The 20876-nt window shown below is 48.9% G+C and overlaps 1 protein-coding gene across 13 annotated transcripts in view; it reads right to left on the bottom strand.

Annotated features, from left to right (window-relative positions):
• Positions 1-2547: 2547 nt before the first annotated feature.
• Positions 2548-20876, bottom strand: part of SMOX (spermine oxidase) — a 39056-nt gene continuing 20727 nt past the window's right edge. For 2 of the 13 annotated variants that reach the window (NM_001444522.1, XM_085002641.1), the window contains 7 exon segments: positions 2548-3025; positions 3482-3571; positions 5376-5536; positions 6241-7000; positions 7163-7336; positions 13403-13629; positions 17201-17434. In NM_001444522.1, coding sequence (NP_001431451.1) covers positions 2888-3025; positions 3482-3571; positions 5376-5536; positions 6241-7000; positions 7163-7336; positions 13403-13629; positions 17201-17408 — 1758 coding nt within the window. In that variant the 5' untranslated portion in view covers positions 17409-17434 and the 3' untranslated portion in view covers positions 2548-2887. 13 annotated transcript variants of the gene reach the window in all.

A 20876-nucleotide genomic window follows, 5' to 3' on the forward strand; every position in this document is an offset into this window, starting at 1 on the left:
GGGCAGACCAGTAATTAGACAGGCAGTTCTCTAGAAGTGAACCAGCAGCCCACCTCACTCTGCACTTTGGGATCACCCTTGGGTTCAACTGGACAGGCCCGGGCAAATCAGGGTGATGTAACCCAGGAGTGCTTCACTCCTCCCTTTGCTGTGGTGAGGCAGGCATCCCAAAGTGACCTTCATGAAGTGGGAGCTAATACTGCTCACCTGTTCTAGAGCAGCAAACATGGAAAGCGACAGTACCTGCCAAGTACCAGGGCTCCTTGAAGGAACATACCTGAAGCTTCCATAAAACCACAACCATGCCCGTGGATTCACTGATGCCCACAGCACAAGAAACCATGCAACCAATTCTACCTAGACTCCAGTGCCAGGAAAAGAAGCTTACTCTGGAGTGACCTCCCATAGGTGGCAGGAATTGTATAGCAGGTGCTGGCATGGGTGTTAGCCTTAGCATGCCATATCAGATACCTCTGATAGAGCCCTCTGAGTCTCAGTCGATGCCACAGCTATTTCAGAAACCTAGTTACAGCAAGGACCTCATCCTGTGTCCCTGGTACATCTAGTCTTTGGTACCTATTTCTATAGGCATATGCATTTGGTTCTTCTGAATGTATACCCACGAGTGGGGATGCTGGCAGGCACACGGGCAGCTTGGTAGGGTTCTGCCACACAGTCTCCCAGGGTAGCTATACGCAGCTCTACTTTCTCCAGTAATGGCCTCAGGTTGGGGGGGGCGTGGTTTGATGTTTTGTTTTTTATGGCACCAGCCTCTTCCTCTAATCACACAATAACTAGAATAAGCCTGCTGTAGCACCCAACAGACCTTGGATCAAGTCTCTGCATCATCACCTACTTAGGCACATTTCTTAACTCTCAACTCTCAGAGGTTTGGTTTCCCCACTGGGATGCATCACCCTCCCCAGCCTGAGCTGCATCCACGTCAAATTAAGAGACTCTGCACCCAGCCTTTATGACAACCCTCCTGACTGTCATAAATGCCCACACCTAAAGCTCCCCAACATGCAATTGTCAAATAAACATTTCTGGTCCTTCACCCTCATAGAGTTCTTTAAAATTCCTACACCTGTGATCCAGAGACTCTGCATATCACTTTCATTCCCCTTACTTATGTGACAGGCCACTTCTGTCCGTCCCACCACAGTTAGTGGGGAAAATCCAGCACATGCAGAGGGTCCAAGCTGGATCAGTGCCTCCAAAGGCAAAAGTTACTAAAAGGTGCTTCCTGCAAAGTAACTGGTCAGGAAGGAGACAGACACTCTGACTAAAAGTAAGATCCAAATTTACATTGTCTAAGTATTGTTATGGACAGATCTCCAAGATACACTGTTAACTAAAACAAGCAAAATGCATGACAGGATGAATACTTTGTCACTTTTGTATAAAAAGGAGAGAAGGGTATATATGTATAGTGATTTATCTAGAAATGGACACGCAAAGTACTAATAACACAGGGAATGGCAATGGTACTGGGGCGGATGTTGGAGGAGATGGCTCAGTGTATCCTTTTAAGATTTTTGAGCTTGAACTACACTGATAATACTCGATTCAAAAATTTTTAAATGTAATATATATACTCACAATTCTTTCAAGTTACACATCAGGTGAATATGAATCCCGGACATAAACTCCATGAGGATGACGGGGCATGCAGATGGGTGTAGGGAGGGTGTAGGGCTATGCCTACGTGTGGGCATCTCCAGCGCAGCCTGAGGTGAGCGGGGAGAGGATGGAAAGTCTTACCAAGGGCAGTGCCCTAAATTTCTGAGGAGGGGGCCCAACCTAAGTTAGACCAGGGGGCACACCTGGCTCTTCATCACTTTCTCCACCACCCAACACCTCGACGCTACAGAATTCAAGCCCTATCACTAGAAATCTGGAGTAAGAAAATGACTACATGTTCTTTCAGGTTTTACGCGCACGCGCGTGTGTGTATGTGTGTGTGTAGGTATAGTTGTGTACAGGTGTAAGGGTGTGGAGTGGTATATCTGTGTGGGAGTGATGTGTGTGTGTGTGGGTATATAAGGGGTGTATCTGTGTGTGTTCACTCAGGAAAAAAAAAAAAAAAAGCTGGAGGTATCCACCTTCCCAGAAGTCAAGAGCAGCCACCCCAAGAGCCAGACCAGGGCCCTGTGGCCAAGTGACACTGTTAATAATTAACACAGCAGAGCCTGGCAGGGAGCAACAGCAGGTGTCCCCTCTCATAAAACTCACCTTCACTCCATGTGGCCATATCACCCACTGAGGCTCTGAGAAATCCGGTAAATGGCCAGCAGGCAGACTCAGGCCTGTCCTGAAGGAGCTGGGGCTGGGCAGGGAGGGGCCCTTACCCCTGAGGGGTCTCACCAGCAGGAAGGAAACAACTACAGACAGACTGGGATGAGAAAATGCCCATTCAGTAAAGGCAGGCACCTTCCCCTGTGGGGGTACAGCCAGACCACAGCTCCCCCTACCATCCCCTCCCTCAAAGAGGATGACACACACACACATACACATACCCCACTGAGAAAAATGGAAGAGAGAAGCTGAGGAGCATAGGAAGGGCAAGCCTCTTTTATTATCCCAAAATGCAAAGTATTGAAGGCACTTACAATAACAAGGCCAGAGATGAGGGGAGGCATGGGGGGAGGTCAGAGGTCAGAGCACAGAGGTAAATCAATGGACCCCACCTTGGTCACCACCCAGCACGGAGAAAAGGAAAAGCTACAGGGCCAGGTCTGAAGCCAGTCAGGTGTCTAGCTCTACAAAAGATACAAATCCATTCTACAGAGGATTAGGAAACGAGGCATACACAGCAGCAAGGGGCAGGGCTGGCAGTCACGAGTTAGTGGTTCTTTAAGGAACACGCTCGGCAGCAAGGAGGCCTTCAGGTCCCCTGCTGGAAGAGGTCTTGGTACATCTCAATGAGACGGGCAGCCTCACGCTGGCCAGAAAGCAGAGCACCATGGGTGGTGGAATAGTACTTGCGGTGGGTGGCCTCACCCGAGAACAGCACCTGCATGGGCTGGGCAGGGGGACAGGGAAGTGAAGGTGGAGGAGCAAGAAAGGCTACCTGTCTGCCCCAGAACCCCCCCCCCCCATCCATACTACAAGTCAGAGAGGAATGAGCAACCATCTTGAGATGCAGGTTTTGCTGTTTCCACAGGATGAGGAGTTGCCCATCCCACCTGCCCGTCTTCCCCTGCTTCTTCCCCAAACATCCAGGCCTCCATCCATTCTGCTCTGAGGCTTTTATGAGTCCTGACTACACAGTTTCAGAGACTCACTGTGCCTCTTACTAGTGAACTCAGGGAATGACATAACCTCCCTAAGCCTTGATTTCTTCATCTGCAAAATGGCCTTATACCATCCATCTACTTCTTAGGGTGGTTGTAAGGATCAAGTGAAATAACATATCTAAAGCACTTAGAACCTGAAAGAATATAAGCACTCGATACAGTTAGGCAGTAATTTAACAAACCTTTATAGAGCCCCTATTAGGTTCCAGGGACTGTTCTGGGCACTTGGAAGATAAAAGGAGACCAGGCAGCTGCTTTGAGGAGCTTCCTTGCTGGTGGGGAAGCCAGACACGAAATCCAATTACTAAATGGCATCATATGTGACATGATGGGTGTTTGGGCGAGAGGCTGAGAGCCCAGAAAAGAAGCCCATTGCCAAGCAGAATCACACAAAGCTTCCCAGAGGACAGGACCTTTGGGTTTCTTCTTGGAATATGCTGGATAAACAGGTAAAGGACGTTTCAGGAAGAAAGGGAAATGGGAGCAAAAATGCACCAAAGCAGGCCTTGCCTAGGAGACAGTGAGAATTTTGGTACAGTCAGGGCCTCAAGAAAGCAGGCTGTCTAGGTGGGGTCCCAGCAAAATACGGATGCCTGCTTTCTGAGCTTGAGTTTGGAATTTATTCCAGTACATCTCAAACTGAATGTGCAAAGGTACCCGCTAGGGACCCAGGCAGAATGCAGTTTTTAATTCAGCAAGTCTGGGTGGGCTGAGATCTCCATTTCTAACATGCTTCCACCTGATGCTGGTGCTGCTGGTCCATGGACCACCCACCTTGAGTAGTGAGGTTTTAACCTACCAACAAGGAACCTGCAGAGGTGGTTAAACTGAAAGTGGGGCACATGTTGTGGCAGAGGGCAAGCTGCCTCCTCCCACATCCATTCTCTTTCTCCTCAGTAACAGAAGTCCTGACTTTTCACTGGGCCCACTCCCATCCAGCTGGTGGAGTCATGTGATTATGTTCTAGCCAATCAGCATTGTTGCTGAGAGACACTGACTCAGCCCAGGGGTTCACCTCTTTTACCCAGGAACCTGTCACAGACATGAGAGCAAGAGCAGCAGCCTCCACAGCCCTCTTGGACCACAGGGTGGCCTGGAAGATGGAGCCACGGCTAATGACACGGGGCCCCGATACCTACCTCTGGATTTTCCTTTTCTGTGACAGAAGGAAACTTCCGTCTTGTTTAAACCACAGTTTGTTTTGTTTTGCTTTTTGTTACATGCACTAGTCCTAAGTGATGCAGGTGACAAGAGATGGTGTGCTTTTCAGGAAGATGGCTGTAGCGGCAGGGAAGGCCTTTTCCTCTCTGCCCCGGAGCACCGCCAGGGCAAGCACAACACACATTGGTTGACTGCAATCTTCTTCACCAATTACATCAAAGAATTATTTTAAATATAATTCTGTTGGGGTTTTAACATTTATTGTATGTGTCTGTTTGGTGGGGGAAACTCAAAATCTACTTTATGGGAGAAGTACATTATAGATAATTTCTTTTTGATTCACTATTTTTTCTATATATTATTATATAGTTGATATAATTTGGGGGTGGGTCCATATTCTCAGTCTTATTTTCTACAACATACAGGGGAAAATAAATAAAATATACTGGGTCAGTGCTGACCAAAAGAACTTTCCACGATGACAGAAATGCTCTATAGTGACACACTCTAAAGTGGTACCACAAGCAACAAGTGGCTCTCAAACTTGACACGTGACTAGTGCAGCTAAAGAACAAAATGTCATATTTATGACTTTAAATTTTAGTTAAATTACATGTGACTAATGGCTACCATATTGGACAGCACAGCATTAAATGGCTCCTTTTTTATAACCTCAGGAAAGTATGTGATACACCTCAATTTGATTCCATTTGTTCTCCCCGATGTAAGGGCACATTTTCCTGTTTCCTCTTCTGTTATGGGAGCTGCTCCATCTATCTTGCCTTGGCCCTCCCAAGGGGACACTCCCCTCCCTCTCCGCCCCCTGGACAAAGCACACATACAAAATACCCTTCCTCACCCGCCACAGATCCCATCAGCCTGCACCCCTTATGCACCCAGCACACCCACACTCACCGCTGTCTTGGAGCTCTCAGTGTACGGCAGGGGCTTGGCCAGCTTCTCCACATCGGCCCCACTTGAGCCCACCTGTGTGTACGAATAGGAGCCCCGGAAGTAGGGATTGCTGCCCCAGGCCGAGCGCAGGATTCGCCGAGGCTTTGGAATGTTGGGATTCCCTATTGGGGAGAGAGAAAAGCCAAGGGGACGAGGGTCAGAAATGGTTGCACCCAGAAGACACCCCTGAGCAGACAACTCTCACTCTACCTCCAGGGCTCCAAGAAGGCCAGGCTGCTATGAGGAGGCCTGGAGGAGGGAGTGCGGAGGCTGGGATTTAAGCTGTGTACCCCTCAACACCTCCCGGTGACTCCCAGCAAGACATCTCCTCTCTGCAGGTCTTAACTTTGCTATCTGATAAACATCCCATATAATCACATTCCCCCTTCCAACACCAGGGGTTCCTGGGAGGCTCTTCTGGGATAGGGGAGGAAGGACGTTCAACTAAAAGAGTTGACAAAAAAAAAACAAAAAACAAAAAAACCACACACGCAAATCCATCTCCTAGCCAGACAACATGAGTAGGAAATGGGCAATCTGCGGTTTTGCGGTGATGTCTGAGTTTTTTTTACCATCAGCCCTTAGAAAGAAGAAATCCAGAGCCTGTGGTTTTGAGTGTCTCAAGTTCCAAACGGGGAGGGCCTGCAATTTAGAAGCCAAGGCTAAGACGTGGCGCCCTTCAGGCGTCTCTGCCCCTGGGCAACCCACCTCGGCATTGCGACCTGGCCACAGGGATGCTAGCTAGCACATGGCGCAGGAGACGCAGAGGGGTCTCGCGGAGGAGGGCAGATGGTACAAGGCTGGAAGAGCAGGGCCGAGGACGCACCCGTGAACTGCCGCAGCATCTCCGTGCAGATCTCGGCCACCGCCTCGTCGTCGCACTTCTCCATGACCAGCGCCTCCTCCCCACAGATCCAGCCACTCAGCACGTGGCCGTAGCGCTCAGGCGGGTAGAGAACATCGAAGCCGCAGATCTTGCGGTACCAGAGCTCGGGCGGGTAGGTGAGCGTGCGGCTCTCAGCCTCGTCTTCCCACACAAACTGCAGGCTGTTGCACTCGGGGCCCCAGAAGGGCTCCTCAAATTCTAGAAAGATCTTGTCGGTGGTGCCGATGCCCAGGCGGTGGATGGCCACCACCTTCTCGGTGGGCAGGCCCGGCTGGAAGAAGCTAGCGTGCTGCCTCTTGAGCACGCCCAGCGACACGGTCACGATCACGTGGTCGGCGGGGATCACCTCGCAGTCTTCGCACTCCACCAGCACCGGCCACTGCTCGTCCTCGTCCTGCCTCTCCCCGGGGGGCTCCTCTCCACCCTGGCTGCCCTCCCCAGCGTCATGGTTATGGTCACCCTCACCCCGGGGCTCAATCTCAGGGCCCCGGGGGCGAGCTGAGGCCTGGTTCCAGTGAACACAACGGACAGGTTTCCCCAGCTGGATGACGTGGGCCGGGATGCCTTCTGCCAGCAGCTCCACAACCCGCATGAAGCCCGAGGGGATGATGTGGTGGGCACCGGGAATCTCAGTCCACTCCCCAAAGGCGCTCAGGGACACCTCATCCATGCTGTGTGAGCTACTCTCACAGCTCTCCACCTGTGGGAAGAGCCAGAGGGGAGCCAGGTGACCGCCAAGGCTGGACAGGGGCAGGAGCAGGACCTCAGGGCAAGGCCGCCCTCCTCGGACCCAGCTTCCCCAGGATCAGTCTTCCTCACTCTGGTATTTGTACTCAAGAGAGCTCCGAGATGGCAAAGATACCTTCAGGTACTGCTGGATCATGGCGAGCTTCAGGCGCTTGGTGGCCTCCGGCTCATCAGGGTCATCCCTGATGCGGTTTCGCACCTCCTCTCGGGTGAACACCCCCACACTGTTCTGACTCTCAGCATTGACTGGTTTACCATGCCGGAAGAACTCCTGGGTCAAGTTATAGACCTGCAGAGAAACCCCAGGACAGGGAACTGAAAACACACTCACTCATCCTGCCTGCATCTCAGACCTAAGGGCTCCAACTCAAAAGTCATGACCTGCCAGGTGCTCCCAGATGTGCCGAGCCCATGGCACCCCTCCCTTGGTAAAGCAGCATGGCACTCAGTGCCGCACTGAGGCTGCACCATGAGAAATCGGGTTTGGGGATGGCAAGCTGAAGCTGGGCAGCCAGCTTCCTTGCGTCCAGACTCAGGAGGTGGGATGGGCCCCAGCGGCTCTCTTACTGGGCCCTTGCTTAGATCAAAGTGAAGCAGCTGATGTGCCTCTAAAGTCTGTGGGAAAGGAACTGCCTCCCCATGCGCTCTGCATGGCCAAGCAGACCGCCCACTGGAGAACCCAGGTCTACACACATTTCCCTTTTCCAAGAACCAAATGCACAAACTCTTTCCCTGACATTCCTCCCCAAGGGTATCTGCTTCACCCTCTCCCAGGAGGGCAGTGTGGAGCAGTGGCCTGGCCAGTGTTCTGAGGGGAGAGGAAGCAGAAGGGGCCTTGAAATCTGATCTGAAAAGGAGACCCTCCGGGGCGGTGCTCAGACCCACACAAAGTGACCCCTTTATTGCAGGACCTAGATGCATTTAAGGAAGAGGCCATGCTGGGGCAAGGCGTGTAGAGAGGAGGGGTACCCAGTGCACCAAAGAATGGAAGTGTATTTCGTGGGCATATTTTGGCATGAACCCCAACCCACACTTCATCAACAGAAAACAATGAAGAGTCCCTTAGAGCAAGGTCCTATTGCCTGCCTTGCCCGCCTGGTATGTAACACCCACCAGACACTGGGCAGGTCTCCCTGAAGAAAGCAAGCCTGCCCTGGGTCAGGCGTGGGATCCCCCAAGGGCAAAGCCTGAGCCCCAACATTCACTCAATAAACACTGACTGGGCTCTATGCCCGACGCAGGTTGTAAGAGTGAGCAAGACGGACACAGAACTGAGCTGCCACCCTCACTCAAGCTGGGGAGATGTTATAACTGGCTATTATACCAGGGATTGTGAGATCAACTCAGACAGCCTCCCTCAGTCAGGAGACAGCCAGGGAGGCAGAGGAAGGAAGAGGAAAAGTATTTTAGGCAGAAGGAACAGCATATGGAGAGGGAGAGTGTGAGATGCATTCAAAGTGGCTCAGTCTTGTGAAGTGGGCAGTGAGGAGAAAGACAGTTGCAAGACAGGGGTTTGGAAAGGCAGGCAGGTGCCACGAAAGTCATGCCGAGGGCTGTGGACTTTATCCAAGACCCTGGCCTCCCTGAAGCGTGGTGAGCGTGATCACATGCCCACTCTCCCTCTGAGGACACTGGCAATTGTGGGCTCCTTGGCCAAATGTCTGTGGCTGGTGCCGATGCATGGCATGTTTCCCTTCCTAAAGTGAATCTGAATTTGGGCAACATACACTCACAGGAATGTGCCTGCCCTGCACCCCGGCCCTGGGGCTGCTCGGTGGAGGAAGGAAGGCGCATGGCCCACCCCCCACTACTCTACCCAAGGGAAAGGCCTCCACAAGAGAGAAACATGAATTAAGTATGTCTCTGAAGTACAAAATATAAAGAACGTGAGTTTATTCATTTTTCTCCCCACAGTCACAAGACACTGGGCATTTGGCCTTAACTGGAGTCCTCAGCAAATTCCTCACCCAGCACCACTGCCAAGGAATCAGGCTTTCAACTTGCCTCCTCTCCCCCCAGGGTTTTGCCTTAGATGATAAGCAACACAGTAGCCAGTCAGCTTATGTTAACTAAAGCTGAGGACCCAACTGAGGACTAACAAATTTAGTCCATCTATGTGACCCTTAGGTCAACCACTGACTAGGACAGCCTTAACTGAACACACTCCTTGTCATATGGGTACAATCTCCTATCCTGGGTTATGTGACATCTTCCCAATGTGACCAAAGAAAATGAGACAGGTCTGTAACAGCTAATAATATTACTCACCCCAATCCTCATTCTCATTAAGCACTTTTCATTAGGATCTCTCTCTGTCTTTTTTTTTTTTTTTTTTTTTTTTTTTTTGCCTTTTAGGACTGCACCACAGCATATAGAAGTTCCCAGGTTACGGATCCAATCCGAGCTGCAGCTGCCTGCCTACACCACAACCACAGAAACATCAGATCCAAGCTGCGTCCACAACCTACATCACAGCTCATGGTAACGCCAGATCCTTAACCCACTGAGCGAGGCCAGGGATCAAACCCTCATCTGCATGGATACTAGTCGGATTCATTTCTGCTGCACCACAACGGAAACTCCTCATTTAGTCTTCATGACTATGAAGTAGGTACAACTGTGTCCATTTTACAGATGCAGAAAGTAAGGCTCAGAGAGGCACAACAACTGGCTCACGATTATACAGCTAATAAATGGTAGAACTGATACTTGAATGAAGGCAATCTCCAGCATTGTTTAAGAGCTGCATAAGGCAATTGCTTTCTTGACCTCAGGGATAAAACCGCTTCCTTCTGACCAAAGCAGCACTGCCAGAGTGATAACCAAACTTTATCCATCCTACTTTCCATGACTCACACTCTCGGCTTTCAAAAATCAGACCCACAAGCAGAAGTTGATGATGATGAACTGTGAAGGACATTTAGAAGAACAAGTCAATCATGGACCCTGAAAGTCATTCTCAAGAGGCCTCCCAGCTCGAAGCACTCACAGCAACATGGAAATCAGGACGTGACTGACTCCCACCAGGAAGGTCTACACTGAAGAATACTAATTCTTATCTGTTTAATAATAGTATTTAGTGAGAATGCACAACACTATAGGACTGTACACCATGTAGTTTGTGGGTACACAAACATGAGACACTAAGTGTGCCTGTCCTCCATTGAGCAGGGACTACCCCAAAACAAGGGTCATTTCTCTTTTCCCAGGCCCAAGAGACAAAGGAAATGTACAATAGATGGCTGTTGGCCAATTTACTGACCTGATGTGAAGGGTCATTACACGATAAATGACAAGTTATTGGAAGGCAAGATCTACATGTTCATGGCACCACTGAAAAGTTACTTAAAATATTAACAATTTTTAAAAACCTGAATAAGACAAAGATGTGTGCCACTGCCATTTCTATCCAACACTGTACTGGAGGTTGCCAGTGCAAAAAGGCAAGAAAAATGAATAGTTTTAGGTTGTGCTGTCCAATACAGTAGTCATTAGATCTCTATGGCAATTTAAAATTAAATTAAACATCTAGTTCCTTAGTATTACTAAGCCTCAAAAGCCACATGTGGCTAGTGACTGCCACACTGGGTAGGGCAGGCAGGTCTAAAACATCTCCATTATCATGGAAAATTCTATTGGACAACACTGGTCTGAGAATTAAAAAGTAAAAGCGAAATTCTCATTTTTTTAGTACAGGATTATATTCATAAAATTCAAAAATATCATTAGAATATAAATTAATATTATATATAATATATAATAATATTATTATATATAATATATAAAATATTAGAGTTAAAATAACAATTTAGCAAGGTGGCTAAAATCAATTTAAACACCCATGACATTTTGCACGTAACTGAAACAAATAATCTTAAAATTTATATGGAGTTCCCATTGTAGCTCAGCAAGTTAAGGACCCAACACAGTGACTGTGAGGATGTGGGTTCAATCCCTGGCCTCGCTCAGTGGGTTAAGTATCCAGCATCATTGCAAACTGTGGTGTAGGTCACAGATGTGGCTTGGATCCAGCACTGCTGTGGCCATGGTGTAGACCTCCAGCTGCAACCCTGACTTGACCCCTACCCCAGGAACTTCCATACGCTGCAGGTATGGCCTTAAAAAGAAAAAAATATTTATATAGAACCATGAAAGATCCCAAATTGCCAATGCAACCTTGAGAAAAAAGAACAAAGCTTGAGGTATCACATGCCTTGACTTAAGACTATACTACAAAGCTATAGTAACCAAAACAGCATGGTACTGGTACAGAAACACATGCAGATCAACCGAACAAAACAGCCCAGAAATAAACCCACACACAATCTATGATAAGGAGGCAGAATATATGTGGAGAAAATACAGTCTCTTCAATAAGTGCTGCTGGTGAAACAGGATAGCCACATGTAAAAAAGTGAAATTAGAACACTTTCTCACACATATACAAAAATAAACTCAAAATGGATTAAAGACCTAAATGTAACATCCAAGAAAATGAAATTCCTAGAAAAGAACATATGCAGAATACTTTGACATAAATTATAGTAGGGTTTGTTTTTTGTTTTTTGTTTTTTTTTTTTTTTGAATCAGTCTCCTAAGGCAAAATAAATAAAAGCAAAAAATGGACTGATGTAATTTAATTTAATTTAACCTAAAAGCTTTTGGAAAGCACTGAAAAACAAAAAGATGACTACTACAGTATGGGAGAAAATATTTGCAAATGATATGACCAATCGGAGGTTAATATCTAAAAATATATAAACATCTCATACAACTCAATATCAAAAAACAAAAACAACAACTCAATTCAAAAAATGGGCAGAAGACCTGAATACACATTTTCCCAAAGAAGACATATAGATGGCACAGGTACATGAAAAGATGCTCAACACAGCTAATCATCAGGGAGATGCAAGTTAAAATAACAATGAGATATCACCTCACCCCTGTCATGCTGGCTATCATCAAAAAAGACACAAATAACCAAATGTTGGCAAGGGTGTGGAAGAAAGGGAACCCTTGTGCACTGTTGGCAGAATGTAAATTGGAGCAGCCACTATGGGAAACAGTATAGAGCTTCCTCAAAAAATTAAAAATGTAACTATGATCCAGTAATTCCACTCTTGAGTATATATCCAAAGAAAAAGAAAACACTAATTCAAAAAGATACTTGCCAGAGTTCCCACTGTGGCGCAGCAGAAAGGAATCTGATTAGTATCCATGAGGATGCTGGTTCAATCCCTGGCCTCACTCAGTGGATCAAGGAACCGGTGTTGCTGTGAGTTGTGGTTTAGGTTGCAGACGCAGCTCAGATCCCATGTTGCTGTGGCTATGGTGTAGGCCAGCAGCTGCAACTCCAATTTGACCCATAGTCTGGGAACCTCCATATGTCTCAGGCTTGGCCCTAAAAAGCAAGAAAAAAAAAAAAAGATACTTGCACCCCAATGTTCACCACAGCATTATTTACAACAGCCAAGCTAAGGGAGCAACCTAGGTGCCCATCAACAGATGAATGAACAAAGACACACACACACAAAACGGAATTTTATTCGGTCATAAAAAAGAATGAAAATCTGCCATATGCAGCAATGCGGATGGACCTAGAGGGTGTTATGTTTAATGAAATAAGTTAGAGAAAATACTCTGTTATCACTTATATGTAGAATCTAAAAAAATAAAATGAATGAATGAATATAACAAAACAGAAAAAAACTTGGATAGAGAACAAAACTAGTGGTTACCAGTGAGGAGAAAGAAGGAGGGAAGGGCAAGATAAGGGTGTGAGATTAAGAGATACAAACTACTGTGTATAAAGTAAATAAGAAACAAGGCTATATTACATAGCACAGAGAAATGTTATCATTATTTTGCAATAACTTTAAATGAAGCATAATGTATAAAAATATTGAATCACTGTGTTCACACCTGAAACTAATACAATACTGTAAATCAGCTATACTCAATTTAAAAAAATCAGTTACAATTCTATACTCTATTAGAAAATAAGGTTTTTTAAAACTACCATTTACAAGAGTATCTAAGAGCAGTAACAACAATAATCACACCCACATACCTAGTACTAAATCTAATAAAAGATGTTTAAGGCCTTCTGGGAAAATATTTAATTATGAGTATCAATAATCTCTTACCTAGCGCTTCTCTCATTCATCATGTTCATTCTATCCTTAGATTGTCCTCACTTTCCAAATACAGGGCCCAGAGAGTGTGCAACATGACCAGGATCATAGAAGACCCCGGCAGATCACCCAGCCTCCCACCCCCGACATACACACACACACTGCCAGGGCACTCCCTGCCCCCCACACCCTTATGCCCAGCTGTCCTAATACCTCACCTCGTTGTATAAATCACTGAATTCCTCAACCACGTCCTTGGGGATCCTGCGGCCATGGTTGGTGAGGTAGCAGGCCACGCCATTCTTGGAATAGAGGCTGATGCGGCCCACACTGCGCTCCCCATCAGTTGTCTCTTCCAGGAGGCCATTGGCTTCTGCTAGATGATAGATGGGATTCCCGTGGGAGCCATGGATCCACGTGGCTCCCAGCTCAAAGGTGGCGTGTCCTGATGGTGACAACAGGCTCTTAGAGGGGCAAGGACTTCTTCTGCCTCACCCTCCTTCCTCCAAAAGGATCCTTCCTCTCCACCCGCAACAACAGGGCAGGAACGGGATTAAGACCCTTCTAGCAATGAACCAAAGTCTTCAGCGAAAAATTCCTTGTAGAAACCACATGTGGCACGAAATAGATTCCATGTTATAGCTGAGATAACTTCGACCCTGAACGACTCTATGATCTGACAGCAGGTCACCTGACTGCAATAATTGGAAAACTCTCCTTCTAAGATAACACCAGACAAGACCCTCCTTCCTCATTGGTGCCCCCACCTCGGGAGAAAGTCTATGGGTACCAGAGAGTACAATGGGCCCAGTGAGGGGAGCAAGGGACCTGAGGCACCCATTGAGGAGGCCCAGCCCTCTAGACCCAAAGTCCCCATTTGGTCTTAACTCTAATTCCTCAACATCCAGTGGCCCAGAGTCAAAGCCTCTCCCAGACAGAAAATGGCCACCTCCCAACTCAATCTGGGACAGAGGAAAGAGGGCAAACATCACAGTTTGGAAGACTCCTCTCCAAGGCAGTCTAAGACCGACTTCTGGAGAAAACCAAGCTTTTCATCCTATGGCACAGGTGAGAGCCCTGCAGATCTGATGGAACAGAGGTCAATGCCTTGGCCCAAGCTGGGACAGGGCTGATGGCTCGTTCTACCTCCCCATCCATAGCCGAGGTACCAGATGCCCTGAGGCAAGTTGCCACTGTGCCTAGGTCTCATGCTGCAGAGGCTATGATACATTTGTCTTCTCCCCTGCCTAGCTCCCGGGGAGCTGAAACAATGAAAGGACAATAGAAAAGAACATTTTTTGGTGTTTTGTTTTGTTTTTGGAGGCTTGATTCAAGACGTCATGTGTGGTAACTTTTTTGCCAAGATGGTCACAATAATTCCTCCTATCCTTACACACATGGCCCTTTGCAGTGTAGCTTTGCCAGTCCTCCTATCGAGAGATGGAATCTTTCCCCACCCCTCTGGTTGACCTTGCACCTTTCTCTGATTAACAGAAGGCAGTGAAAGCAACGTTTGTGACATCAGAGCCTAGGCCTCAAGAAACCTTGTGGCTTCCACTTTCACCCTCTTAGACTGTGACTACTATGGACAGAAACCCAAATTTCTGGAGCCACAGAATATCAGCAATAAAATGGTGCTATTTTAAGCCACTACATTTTGGGGTGGTCTGTTAACACAGCAACAGCTCTCTCATACACCATAACAGACAACAATCATCCCTCAACCCAGGAACTGGGCATTCCTCTTCTTCGGGCTGATTCTAATTAAACCATCAGTTACTTAAAAAAAACAAAATAAAATAAAATAAAACGCCCTGTATGCATCTATGTGCCAAACACAGAGCAAGAGAAAACACAATCAACTTCAAGCCAAGGCAAGGCATAATTTCCTGGTGTCTCTGGAATCAGAAGCAAAATGCATAGGTCCCTTTGTCCAGAAAAAGTGGGCAGACTAGATGGCACCCAGTGCCCTCCTTCCGAGGGGTTCCCGGGGAGGGGGTGGGGGGGTCGGCACTGGGGACATTTATTACTAATTCTCCTTTAGAGCCCCAGGCCTAGGGCTCCCCATGGTGTCTTGCTCAGTTTGAACTCCCAAAAGGAGCAAAAGGGGCCTGCATGCTGGACCCTCCCCAGGGGACACCAGACAGCTCCAAGTCATAGTCACTGGGCAGTGACGACCAAGCATGGGTATCTAGGCATAAGCAGGAACAAGGAGAGGAAGTCAAGGTCAGCAGCAAGGTCAGTGCTCCACCCCTACCCCCCTGCCAAGCTTTACAAGGAGATGAAGTAGCCCAGCCCGAAGCAGGCCTCAGTCTGAGGATGTTCCCTGCCCTCTCCCACGTGCGTCTCATCTCTGTCATCCTTGCTACATCCCTGCATCCACAAGGTACCAGGTACCGGCTCCACATCTACTGGGCAGTGTCCTTGGGGCCCCTGCCCTTATGCCCAGGATTCACAGCTAGCATCTCACGCTATAGCAAGTCCAACTGCAGTCTGGGCTGTCAGCCCTGCGTGTCTGCATACACAGCACACACACATACACCTGTGCCTGGACTTGCTCTCCTGTATCCTGGTAGGGTCTGCCTTGATGTGATTCCTCACTTACATCATTCCGTGTATGGGATTAATTACCCCCTTCCTTCTTCTAATTACTTACCCAACTCCCCTCATCCCCTGAAGCCCTGCCAAGCTCCCTGCCCCACAAGGAAGGCTCCCCGCCCCTCCCTGCCACATGCACCCCCTTGGCCTCCTGCAGCCCCAGCCCTTGCACCTTGTTGCCTTCTACCCAACTTCCCTGCATGGCAGCCGTCAACTACCACTGAGCCTGGGCCATTTGTCCTCTTGTCTTCTGCTTTCAGGTCAGACCTTGAATTCTCATCAAGACTCAAGAGCCACAAATGGAGTCATTCCATCCCTAAGGCTCCTGGCCAGCCAATCAGATGTCGAGCAAAAGTCTCAGGGCTTCCCAGCTGGCTGTTCCCAGGTTGCGAGTTCCTTAGACTGCACTTTCATCCTCACTGCCAACAGGCACTCCTGTGAGTGCCAGGGAAAGACAGATGTAACTGCACGTACACCTTCCAGGAAATGCTCTAAGGGGAGACTTTTAATGTGACTGAAGTTTCTGAAAGAAGCAAGAAGATCCCCATGTCTCCTCCATCTCTGCTTATTTTAAGCCTGACAACCTATTTCCCAAGCCAGCTGCCCCATTCATCAAAAGTTGCTACACAGTCTGCTTGGCCTTGATGCCTGTGTGGGAAGAGACACAGCATGAAATCTTCTGGAGGGTCAGTCTAGCCCACACACTCCTGGCTACCATGAGTGACCACTGGGCTATTTTCATGGTCTGATTGATCAGCCCCCCTAGATGGGAAACTCTGGCTTCCAGCTGCATTTCAGGTAATTCACCATCCACTAGGACCCCTGGCAAAATCTGCCCTCCCCTGGGGTAGGTCTCTTACACTGGCTGCTTTCTCCAGAGTCCTCATTACTCTGCAACCTGGGCAGACCTTCTTCCCAGACAATCCTAAGACCTGCCCATCACTCACAAGGCAGCCCAAAATCTTCCACTTCCACTGCCCTGAGCCTCCTACTGTCCTGGGGCTAGTTCTCAGTCATAATACACTAATTCATACCCATACACTAATTCATAATACACTAATTCATACTCAAAAGTTCATGACTAATAGGAACTTGCAGAATTTCCCCTCTTGTGAAATAGAAACTGGCTACCCACTGCCACGACAGTTTGGTTCTAGGTATCCTCTCCCTCCTAAAAACTATGAACCCTAGATCATCCTCCAAAAATAAAGGCCAGAGCCCCATTCTGTCGCCCATCTCGAGAGGGTGCTGAGAAGGGGGCAGAGGAAGTTTCTGGAAAATGCCCAGGCAGACTGCATGATGGAACACTTATTCCAGGGAAGACACTGAAATAACGAGATTTGAGGCTGGGCCAGTACATTAGAGGACAAGAGGTGACCTTGGAAGGTGACTGGGCTGAGGTGAACTGAGGTGCTTACCAAGTTTCACGCTCTGTACACGGCCTCCGATGCGGCTGGAAGCCTCAAGCACAGTGACATTCGTAAAGCCCTGCTCCAGAAGTGCTTTGGCCGCAGCCAGGCCAGCCAAGCCGGCACCAATCACCACCACACGAGGCTGTCCCCTTCTCCGCAGGCCACAACTGAGAGGGTCATCCGCGCTGTCGCCACTGGATTCACAACTTTGCATACCGTCCGTGCTCACCTCCTAGGAACCTGCAGGGGACAGAGGGCGTCACAGTTCACTGCTCTGCTTTTGCTTCCCATCTGCCCGAAGATGCTCACAGGCTCTGCCCTCAAGGGGGGACCCCGAGCCCCCTCACTCCCTTCCTGAAGACCTGGACAATAAGAGCCACCTACAAAGGAGTTGGGGATGGAGAGAGAGAGTCAGAGGGAAGGAGACAAGAAGGGAGATACACTGCAGGACCCTGTCAGCAAACAGGGGAGCTGAGAGCCCGCCCCAAGCCCTTTTAATCCATCAATCCCATCGCCTGTTTCTAACGATGAGACAAGAGTCAGCCAGGAAGGGAACGACCAAGAAGGCCAAATTCAGGGGAAACTGACCCTTGTGCTGCTTACTCTGGACCAGCTCAGCACAGCTCAGCACAGCTGTTAGGGACCAGCTCACACCGACCCCAGGATACTCACATGGACCCCAAGATGCCTGGATGAATCTCAGGATATTTTTACAGACCTCAGGGTGCTGGATACTTGCAAACTCTGCACTGGACCCTCTGTTCTTCCTCCCTGGCCTGGCCCTTCCCTGGCACGCTCTCTCCCTTGCCCCTAATCTTCTCCCCTTGTTTTCCGTTAGGCTTTAACAGCCTCAATGAGGTGGCAATTTGGCGGGCAGGACATAGTTCTCCCCTCCCCCAGAAAGTGCCACGAGGCTGGTATCAGATGAACCTCAGCTATTCTGGGTAGATCTCCAGTTTTTTTCCCAGGCCACCCAGCCCCAGTCACCGCAAAGCAGCAAAGAGCCCAGGAAACAGTGGACCATGAGGACCCGTGGCACCAGAGGCCAGACATCAAATTGACAGTTACGCTAAGCCAGCTTGCTCAGAGACGCCAGCCTGGGGAGCTGATGGGAGGCCAAGGGGGTCCCTGCATCTGCCCCCAAGGCTGGGAGAGGCCACCCTGCTATTCCTGGAGTGACTACAAGGGTCTGAAGGTGTCTGTGGGCCACCCCAAGGGGCACCTCAGTTCTGATCCTGTTCTCGTTCCTCTCCAGACCCAAACTGCCTTTGCTAAGGCTTCAGTGGCAGAAGTTTCATACTATCCAGTTAGTTATCCATGCTACCCACAGTGTCCAGGACCTGACAACAAGGAAGTGAATGTAAGTGAAAAGTAGCTGCTGGACAGTGGACAGGGGGTAGATAAAAAGCTGTCGCCCATACCTAACAAAGCTAAGTATAACCCTTCCTATGACACAGCAATCCAACTCCTAAGAAAACAACCAAGAGAAATGGGGTATATTCCACCTAATAGACATGCTAAAGAATGTTCCTAGCAGCTTTACTCATAAAAGCCAAAAACTAACTCCCCAAAGGTCCATCCACAGAAGAATGGATAAATATATTGTTGTATGTGCAGTATATTCATACAAAGGAATATTCTTTTTCTCTTTTAGGGCTATACCCATGGCATATGGAAGTTCCCAAGCTAGGGGTCGAATTGGAGCTACAGCTGCCAGCCTACACTATAGCCACAGCAACTCCGGATCCAAGCTACGTCTGCACTCTACACCACAGCTCACCACAACGCCATATCCCTGACCCACTAAGCAAGGCCTCGGATCGAACCCATATCCTCATGGCTACTAGTCAGATTCCTTTCCGCTGGGAAAAGAAGCCAGAGACAAAAGAGCACCATACTGTATGACTCCATAATTTGAATTCATGAAGAGGTAAAATGAATCTGTGCTGACAGAAGCAAGAGTGGAAGGAGGGAAATGAGTGAAAAGGGTCAGAAGGGACATTTCTGGAGTGGAAAGACTATGTATCTTCATATGAATGGTGATTATACAATATACATAACTGTATACTTGGGATTTGTGCCATATACACACATACACACACACACACACACACACACACACACACACACACACACACACTATACATTACTGTATACTTGGGATTTGTGCCACACACACACCACACACACCTCAATGACTATTCAGATATGCCTTCCTGGTTATTTTGAAAAATAACGTAAAAGCTATGCACTAACATTCTTCTCCGCAAATATCAACATCTGACTATTTAGGTTACCATTCCACCTCTAAACGTCTTTTTAACATAGATTTTAAAGGGGGTCGTTTTCCAAGTATGATCAGGCTGAGAAGCTGTTCCTTGCACCTCCCCAACCCATTCCGCCTGCCGATTCCATGCATGGGGACGGACAGGAACATCACCCCATCCCTGGCTCCAAACTCCCTCCAAACTACAGCCCCTACCCCCAGGCATTCCGACTCCGTGTTGGACCGGTTCCCTAGAGAGCCGGAAGGTGGCGCCCGAGGCCCAGAGCCCCTCGGAAGCAGTCTCCCCTCATAGGCCGTGGCTCCCCACACAGCATGGGTCCCTGCCCCCTTCCACCGGAGCCCATGTCCCTGCTCTCCCATTCCTCCTTTCTGTGGCCTTCTGTCCTCCTTCTACCCACCCACCCCCACCTCAGGGATGTTCTGTTCGGCCTCCCGGGAGCCCGGAGTTCAGAGCTGGCTCCAGTCCCATCCTCCCCTCCCCTCTCCCTTACCCCTCCTTGACTCCCTTTGCCTCCTTCCCCTCCCTCCCCCAGGATCTCTTCCGAAGACTAAAATTAGAGGTGAGGGTGTGGCTGCCTGTACCAGCGGCCAGCAGGGAGGAGGAGTCCGCCCAAGTGGCTGGCCAAGGAGCGTGCTCTGCATCAGGTTTGTAAACACACAGGGTGTTCAGAGCAGCAGCTGAGGCCACCACTGCTGGGCACCCCACCCCCATGCCTCGGGTCCCCAGGACTGGGGAGCTCTGCCTGCGTGCTGGTGTCTGGGCCTCTGGCCCCACCTCTAGCCCAAGGCCACCCCCCAAAACACCCTCTTTTATGCAATAAAGGGGTAGGATCATGACAGTGGTTCTCAGACCTTACTGGTGGACCCCTTCTCCAAAAGCCCCTGTGGAGAACAGGGTGTAACTGGGATGAAAATGTGGGCCCCACTATTCCCTGAGGTCCCTAAGGTCTCATTGCTGAAACTCCCCAGCTCCCTGGAGCACACCCTCTGGGAACTTGGGGACTGGGATAAGATGCAGCCTTGGGAGGCCTGTAGAGGGAGGAAATGCTGGGGAGCAACAGCACATTCTCAGGGGTACCTGAACTCCGTGGCTTCCCAGCCTGAAACTTTTCCCCAAAGTGGCCAGCTTGTCCCAACTACATTGTAGTGACAGTTAAACAAGGCCCTCTATGGATGTCAAGAGATCATCAGCATTTTCAAGAGTCTCGAGCAGGAAAATCTTTTGTTGAGTTCTGTAGCTGAATTATGAGCAGACTGCCTTTGGAACAGGCTTCAGGAATGGACTGTGGGAAACGCAGGCGGGCAGTGTGCCTTGAAGATGCACACAGAAAGGACCCCAAGTTCCCAACACACCAGAGAACTTCCACTCAGACATAACACATAGGGTGCCACAGT

Source organism: Sus scrofa, chromosome 17 (assembly GCF_054392235.1).
Source record: "Sus scrofa isolate SSC_HxYL_T2T_F1_AM1 chromosome 17, Sscrofa_HxYL_maternal_Yorkshire_Landrace_v2.0, whole genome shotgun sequence".
In the NCBI taxonomy this organism is placed as follows: Eukaryota; Metazoa; Chordata; class Mammalia; order Artiodactyla; family Suidae; genus Sus; species Sus scrofa.